Raw genomic sequence first — 8,199 nt, 5'->3', positions numbered from 1 at the left:
TTAATAGAAAGCATTTAGATGTTCATGTATGGGATATGACATTTGTGGTTTTTTTTGTTCAAGACAAGTCAAAAAATAGTATTTATGCTGCTGTGAGAGAAATTTTATTAGCTTTTTTTATGTCTGGACATGAGTCAAACTTTCTTTTAAACAGAGCACCTTCCCAAATGAAGAGTAACTACTGAAAAATAAAACCATTGCAGAGGAGCATGGAGAAAAAGTGTGAAAACTAACATCGGTATGTGCAAGATCATTTGGTTGGTCTTTTTAAATTATTATTTTATTTCTACAATAAATAGATTTTATCTGTCAGCGTTTCAGAAAAATAATCAGGTATAACTGCTTCTGTTTTTTTCTTTTTTTTTTCACTTTCGACGTGAAGATTTCAGAGCCTCTTGGGTAGGCAACTCTGCAGCTGCTGCTCGCTGCAACTTCTCCTGTGATTTCAGTCAGCTGCAGCTACTGACATTTATTAATCAGACTCTTTGAATTTCAAAAACCACAAACCAGAGTGTTTACTATGGAAAACAGAAAAACTCCAGCGACCCTCAGGACAGCTCGGAGACGCTCGGGCCCGGTCACGGCCGGACCATTGCCGCTGCCACCGCTCGCCTTCCCCGCGGGGCGCTCCGGGACCGCGTGTGGCGGCGTCCCGGCCAGCACAGCCCTCGAAGGCTGAGCTGAGCAAGGAACCGTCCCCGGCGAGGAGAGCAGGGCACAGCGGGACGGGGGCCAGAGCCGCGCAAGAAAGGGGGCACAGCGCCGGCACAGCTTCCCCCTGGGCGGCGAGCGAGCCGGCGAGGCCGCCCCGAGGGGAACGAGGCCGGCCCGAGAGGGGCGAGGTCGCCCTGAGGGGACCCAGAGCGTCCTGAGGGGAGCGAGGCCGCCCCGAAAGGGAGCGAGGCCGCCCCGAGGGGAGCGAGGCCGCCCCGAGGGGAGCGAGGCCGCCCCGAGGGGAGCGAGGCCGCCCCGAAAGGGAGCGAGGCCGCCCCGAGGGGAGCGAGGCCGCCCCGAAAGGGGAGCGAGGCCGCCCCGAGCGGAACGAGAGCGGCGCGCGGGGCGCGGCCCCGGCCGTTGCCGCGGCGCCGTCGCCGTGGTAACCGCAGGGAAGCGCTCGCGCCGTTAAAGCGCAGGGCGCAGGCGCGCGGCCGGGGCAGGCGCTGTGCGGGTCAGATGGCGCACAACAAGGTAGGGGGGAGCGCGCCGGCGTGGGCGCGGTGCCGCTCTCCGTGCCGGCTGCGCGGAGCGGCGGGCCGCCGACCGACACCGGCTCGGCCCTTCGTGCCGCCTCCGCGGCGGAGAGCGGGACCGGCCTGTGCCAAAGGGCCGCCTCCGCAGTCGAGGCGGGGCGCGCCGCCGAACTGACCGTGTGGGCGTCCTCCCTCAGGCCGCGGACTCCAAGCGGGAGCAGTTCCGCCAGTACTTGGAGAAGTCGGGAGTGCTGGACATGCTCACCAAGGGTAAGTGTCCGGCTCGCGTCGTGCCGCCCCGGGGCCGGCGGGCGCTCTTCGGGGGCGTTGCGGGCGGGTGCGGTTCCTCTCACGGTGTCCCGCTCCCGCGGAGCAGCTGCCGCCCCGCACGGCGGTGCCGCGGCCGTCCCTCGGGCTGCCTTGCCGCTCTCCATTGGCTTCCCGCCTCGCCTCGCCGATCGCTTTTTCTCCTCAGTCCGGCGAGGCGGCCGGCAGAAGAACTCTCCTGGAAAACTTGGTGCGGCGTGGCCTGGAAATGGAGCCCGAGGTGCGCGGCGGGGCGGAGCACGGCGGGAGAGGGCAGCGGGCCGCCGGAGCGGCGCCCCGGGGCTGCGGAGCGCTCCGGCCCCGCGCCTCACTCACCGTGTGGGGGGCAGTGCCGGAGGTGCGTGCGGAACGGCGAGGCGGGTCCCTTACCCGCGCCGGGTGTGGCGGAGACATCTCTGCTTCGGCCAAAGTGCTATTTTCAATGCCTGCTTTTGGTTAGTTAGTTTATTTTCTTTCAATGGGTGCTTTTCGTGAAGTTTTTCTACAGAGGAAGTTAGTGCTTGCGATGAAATAACAGCAAATGTTCTCTTAGAAAAACTTGGTTTCATACCCTTTATTGAATGGGACTTACTTTCATTCATTCTAGAAAAAAGCACTAAGTTCTGGATTAATGACTCCATATCAAACTGAGGATACGATAATGCTAAACTTGACACATGTGACTTGCTATCTTTGAAATCCTTTTAAAACCTTTTGGAGAACCTTCCAATAGTATGTAGCAAAAATGTGTTAATATTGAAAAAAATTAATATTCTGCTAATATTGCAAATATGCTGTTTAAAGAGGGAGCAGCAGATCTAGGAAGTCAAGCGAATAGCTGCTGCACTAAGACTCTTGGCCTGGTGTGTGAGTACCATTTGATTTTTCAATCGCAGTACCATCCTGTGGGATGCAAAACAAGTCTCCCAAGCAGCCTAATTTTGCTTTTAAAAGTAAAAGGAGTTAGGAGTAAGTAACTTACCTAACTAACTTAGGAGTTACTTAGCTGAAAACCAGTTTGGCTGTGTAGCGCAGACATCTGAAACTGGCACGTGGCCCCTGTGGGGAGCAGGGAGTGCTGATGTTTGGGAACTTCCTGGGTATTCATGTGACAGTCTCCTATTATGTTGCTATGTACGTGGCTATTTTTATTTAAATTGTCGGGGTATTGCTGCTTTTGTCCGGCGGGATTGGCCATTAGAGCCCCCATCCTTAAAGATTATCAGTGTCAGCCATTTAGTAGCTATTTAGTTTTGTAACTGGATGCTCAATGGAGGTTTGCTGTTCTGCTGGAAGTTACAAAATGCCGATGTCTTGTGGTTGAAAGATGTAGCTTAAGTAGAATTTTAATGAACGCTATAGTTAGAATTTCAGGCTGACTGGCAAAAGCTAATACTAGGGTGCATATGGCATATGTAAAATTTTTCAGGTTGTTTTGTGTTCTGTGCTAGAATAACCAAAGACTATGTGGGGTTAGGGATCAAGAAAACTCTTCAGCTGTTGTCAGGTACAATGTTCTGTCCCCTCTCACACAGCAGACCTGTTGCTGATGTCAAAGTGTACAGGAGAAAACCTTGATAAATGGAAAAATGCAACATGTATGCTTTCTTACTGCTGGTATGTGTTTTAAAAACTTAGAGCTGCATGAACTTCTTGCAATTGTTGAATATTTTCTATTTGCAGTGTTGGTAGCCTTATATGAAGAGCCAGAGAAACCAGATAGTGCACTGGAGTATCCTTTTTCCTTGCTGTGACTTATTTATTGAGGCTTCATGCACAGTACTGCTTCTGACTCATGGGTGGACTGACATTGCACTGAGAACGTGACTTTATCAATGCATTTTACCTAATAATTACATTTTCTCAAGCTATCAGAGTCTGACAGATGCAGGGGAGCTGGGTATTTCAGAATGCCAGCAGTTATGGAGCTAAGTTAGAGCCATTTCAGTGTTGGGGACCTGCAGCGTTAGGTTTGAGCACCTGCAGTGCCAGTGGGTTCTGAAGTTTGCTTCTTCACACTTCCTTTTTATTGTTTTTTGTTTGTTTGTTTTTAAATACATGAAGAAAGGGGGAACTAGCATATTTTGTTTCTTGCTGTTTTTAAGCAGCCTCCATTTTTTGTTAAATTGCTTTTTTGTTATTTCTTTTAGTTCTTCAAAATATCTGCCATTAAGAAAAGAAAAGAAGGGGGTAGTAACCCATAAGAATTTGTACTGATATCTTGTTTTTGTTTGTTTTTAAGGAATATGAATTTGAAAAGCTCTTTTATTTTGGTAACTTTTTTCCTGTAATAACCTCAGTGGTTTACTGCAATTTTGACCATGTGTACTGCAGTGTTAACTTCAACACGGGTGTTAAAACTAAAATGTAGTTATACAAGTGAAGAAATACTTAACATCTAAATATCAGTTTTCTGAAGCATCATCTGGGAGCTTCAGCTCCTGAGAATCCGGAACTAGAAGCACTTCGCTTGGAAGTGGCAGAGATGAAAGAAAAATATGAAGCTGTGCTGGAAGAAAATAAAAAACTGAAAACCAAGGTAAAAGTCTACTTGGTGTTACTCTGTAGTTCCATCTTATACAACAAGAAAAATATTTTAATTACTTAAATAGAGCTAACTTTTTTCCATTAGAGTAACTGATAGATGTTGTTGCATTGTTTAGCCTCATGACTGAGAAATGCTGATAGAATTCATTGTAGTAAAGATTTATTATTTTTTATGGAACACTTCTTATAGAATATAACAGAAAATATTGCTAAACAAGGGATTTTACTTATTTAGGGGAAGTGTATCATGTCCAATACGTTGTATTGAGTCTTTTCAGGATGTGTTTAAGGTATCTGATATTATGTAGATCATGCTTTCAGGACAGTTTTGAAAAACAAGTATCCAGTATAAAGCCTTTCAAAAGGCAGCCTGAAGGAGGAATATTATGTATTACTTTGTGTCACTTGGCACAGACTTCCGCATGGCAGGATCTTACGCAGGCACTTAGATCCGTGTGGAACAATAATTTGTGCCTTTTACCTAAAGTGACCTTGGTATTTATGTGAAACAACAATGAATCTGAAGTGCTAGCTGGGGCAGGGCCGTTCTTTCATGGGTGTGCAGGCTGGCTGGGAGAGCTCTGAGATGTGAACAGCTTTCTAACACTGAAGAAGGAAACCTGTGAGATGCTTAAAATGCTGGTAGCTTATGTGCCACTGCAGGTTCCCATGCATTTGTTAAAAGAGGATGGTGGCTGTTATATGTGAATACCCCTGGGAGACAACCCACCTTGTTTTAGTTCTGTGAGAAAGGATTCTTGGCCATGACCCCTTTGTATTTCTTGTCCAGAGTGCCATCTTGCTGTCCTAGTAATTGTCCTTCTTCCCCATTACCCGTTATGAGTCCTCAGCTACATTTGTTATTTCTTACTAGGAAATAAGGCAAAGAACAGTTTTAGGCAGAGTAGCAGTAGACCAGCCACTTGTTTTAGCAGACTTTAAAATACAGCTGATAATAAAAAGACATAAGAGCAGAGTAATCTGGGTCTTTGTTTAAAGAAGTATTTTCAAGAAGTCAAAACTTGTTGCAGGAAAGTAAGCCTTTTGGAATCATGTCCTAGAACTCCTCCTTCTTTACATATTTTCCAGTATTAGTGTGTTTTGTTTTTTCCTGTCCTTTCCTCTACAATGTCATGCCCATCATTCTGACATACTGTAAAATTCACATAGCAGGGAGAACACTACATTCTATTGTAGCAGGCCTCTAACATAAAATACATGTCTTTTTCTGTGCTTTTATTGGTAATTACTATCACACAGATGTCAGATATTCATGTGTGTTGGGAGGAGGACAGGAAGTCAACAATCAGGACCTTGGTAGAATAGAAAACTGACTTTGGGTTGTGTACTAGTAATCCATTGTAGTAAAACCTACAATAATAAAAAAATAAAATTTTAGTGGTTCTTGTTAGCAGCAGAGTGCTGTAATTTACTGATGCTAGTAGGAAGGAACATGTGGATTTTTTTGTTATTTTTAGTTTTTATTTATGATTTAAAATTTTATTTATATGTACTTTGTTTAATTTTAACCCACTCTGCAGTTTGCAGAGAGGAGGAATCTTAATTGAGTAAACTGAACCAGCATATTTCAGAGAGATGGCCATAATTCTTGAACTGTTTTTGAAGCTTGAACTAATCTTTAATGCCACTGAGGTCATGAACAACTTTGTATCTTTCTTAGATAGTAACTTTGCAAGTTAAGGTCATATTTAAATATGGAGTTGCCCAGGCTATGCTCTCCAGAAAGTATAATGGAAGCTGAAATGATTACAAAAAATGCTGTGTTGGATACTATTGCAATGAGAATCACTGTTTCATTGAATCATGTTTCAGTGAAAGCTTATAGTACCCCAGTCATTATCAACTGCTATTTAAGATGAAAAAGTAAAACAGGGAAAAGTTGAGGGCAAGACAAATGTGCTTCAAAGTGCATTAAAAATCACCTTGTTATGGCTGTGTGGTTATACAGTGTGAGAAATGGATGTTTTGGGGGAAGGGTTACTTTATTGCCTGACTTGAAAATAGACTTGCCTAATAATGTACAAAGTTAATGGAACAAGTCCAGACCATGTATTTTCCTTCACTTCTTAATTTAGAGTGTTACATGAAATATTGCAACTAACTAAATTCCTCTCTTTAAATCCACAGCTGGCTCAGTATGAACCACCTCAAGATGAGAAGCATGGTGAATAACAGTAGTTTTTTTCTTTATTGCCTTGACTTAATAAAGGGCTTCCTGAGAAATGCTGTCTTGTGTGTGAACTCTGCATTGTCTACTTTGTTACTTCATCATCTTAGAGAAGGAATTCATTACCATGAGCACGCTGATGCCTTGGCAACTGCTGAGTTAAGCATGCTGGCCAAGGTTCTTGCTTTCTGTGTTTAAGAAAAGATGACAATTATGATTAACTTTTAGATAACTGTGCTTGACTCTTCTGAAATGCAAAGTAGTTATTCATAAAAAAACTAAAAATAAAAGTGATTATATTTTAAAGAGCTGCATTTGTTTCCTACCCTAAAATTAAGTATTTTAAAGGCAGCTGATGACAGCAAAAATAAAGGAAGGGGGAAATGAAAGCAGTAGTTGTCTTATGTATTAGGTTTATTGGCTGTTAGTCTGCAAAATCCATCCTAAAAATGAGGAAGCTAAACTATATTGAAAATGTGGCAAGATGGATCAGAACTTTTGTTAGTCATTGTAATCAAGGGCTAGTGAATGTAATAATTGCTTACCTTACTATTGTATCTATTGACCTGAATAGACCAGAAGAGAGGTAAAATGAGGGGCAAATACTGTTTTATGTCTGTAAAGCATTAATTAGGAAAAAACTGCCCTGAACCAACAAACCAAAGCCAAACAAGAAAAGCAAAAATAAATTTCCCAAACCTCAGGAACAAAGGACAGAAGAAAGTCCCTTTGAATGTAAGCTAGAACATTGAGCATTAAGTTGCACCATGTGGAAGCAGGGAGAGGGTGATGCTGTGGGAAGGTGTTTCTGATGAATGAGACTGACATGTCCTGCTAAGGAAGCAGCAAGGCAGGTCAAGGTGTTGGCCCAGCCAGCCCAGGGCATGGACAACTGACCTGAGCTCTGGGTGCCTGGCAAGTAAACCAAACTTAGTTGTCATAACTGTATTTGCTTCCCTCTGAAAGCACTTGGATGTGACAAACCTTAAATTAGGATTGTGATGAAATAACAAAGATTTGTTAAAACTTCAGCTGAGTGCCTGCTTGCACCACAGCTGCTAGAAGAAAATTAATGACTGTTAATGAAGACTGTTGCTTCACAAGGTAACCTTTTCTTACACAGCTGCTTTGGCAAAAGCTCCCCTGCCGAAATCAGTGCCTGTGATTTCTTAAAAATATGGACATTGATGTAGTACTGATAGCCACCTGTGACAGACAGAGACTCTAAGAGTTTAGAGTTAGAAAGTGAATGTTTATTGTGGGATAACTCCCAAATACACTCCAAGTTTACAAGTGATTACAGAATCCTTTTATCTATCCAAGTATTGAATAGCCAAAATACAAATGCGTATTCATAACTTCGGTACATCCCATTCCCTGCTTTGTATGGCAATTAGTTCAAAAGCTATTAAGCATGCATAGTTTGTTCCTTGAAATGGGTCAGTGGTCCCAAAATGAGGAAGTAAATGAAGTCTTCCTCGTTCTGACCTTTCTACCTTTTGAATGCAAATATGACAAATGAACCCTTGGTAGAACTCCCATTCCCGTCTTCAATTGGTTTCACAACAGAGGAGGCCTACAATTGTCTTATTTCCTAAAAGCTATTTATGAGTTCCTATATTCTTCATTATAAACCCAACTAACCAAACACTGTGCTGACAAGCAATCAATTATGAGTTAACTACTAAATCCTAACTTCATCAAGGCCTACCCATTATTTTGATTAACTCCAGTAAAGCTTATCTCTTAACTAAAACCTCTAAAATTTTAGCTCCTCTAAAATCCCTAAATTCTTTAAAGTTTATGTCTCACCTCTGCTGCGAGCGGTGCGCGCCCCCGGTGCCTCCGCTGCGTCCGGGCGCACCGAGCTCTGCGCGCCCCCGGTGCCGCCGCTCCGGACGGAGCTCTGCGCGCCCCCGGTGCCGCCGCTCCGCTCCGCCCGGTGCCGCCGCCCGGTGCCGCCCCGCC

At 44.5% G+C, this 8,199-nt stretch overlaps 1 protein-coding gene across 1 annotated transcript; it reads left to right on the top strand.

Moving 5' to 3' along the window:
* The first annotated feature begins 1,084 nt into the window (after positions 1-1,084).
* MYCBP (MYC binding protein) lies at positions 1,085-6,290 on the top strand. The gene is made up of 5 exons (XM_064731496.1): positions 1,085-1,188; positions 1,388-1,460; positions 3,180-3,228; positions 3,906-4,035; positions 6,192-6,290. Exons 1-5 carry the CDS (start codon positions 1,174-1,176, stop codon positions 6,234-6,236), a joined length of 312 nt encoding a protein of 103 aa, XP_064587566.1. The 5' UTR covers positions 1,085-1,173; the 3' UTR covers positions 6,237-6,290.
* Positions 6,291-8,199: the final 1,909 nt, after the last annotated feature.

Source organism: Zonotrichia leucophrys, chromosome 23 (genome assembly GCF_028769735.1).
Source record: "Zonotrichia leucophrys gambelii isolate GWCS_2022_RI chromosome 23, RI_Zleu_2.0, whole genome shotgun sequence".
In the NCBI taxonomy this organism is placed as follows: Eukaryota; Metazoa; Chordata; class Aves; order Passeriformes; family Passerellidae; genus Zonotrichia; species Zonotrichia leucophrys.
Note: the sequence above shows the minus strand (reverse complement) of the source record. Positions and strands in the feature narration are given on the sequence as shown.

What these genes read in the sequence shown, in the direction of transcription:
- MYCBP (XM_064731496.1), top strand. An exon ending in GCTGGACATGCTCACCAAGG is followed by an intron (nt 1,461 to 3,179) that starts GTAAGTGTCCGG and finishes TTCTATTTGCAG; the next exon opens with TGTTGGTAGCCTTATATGAA. An exon ending in AAACCAGATAGTGCACTGGA is followed by an intron (nt 3,229 to 3,905) that starts GTATCCTTTTTC and finishes TCTAAATATCAG; the next exon opens with TTTTCTGAAGCATCATCTGG.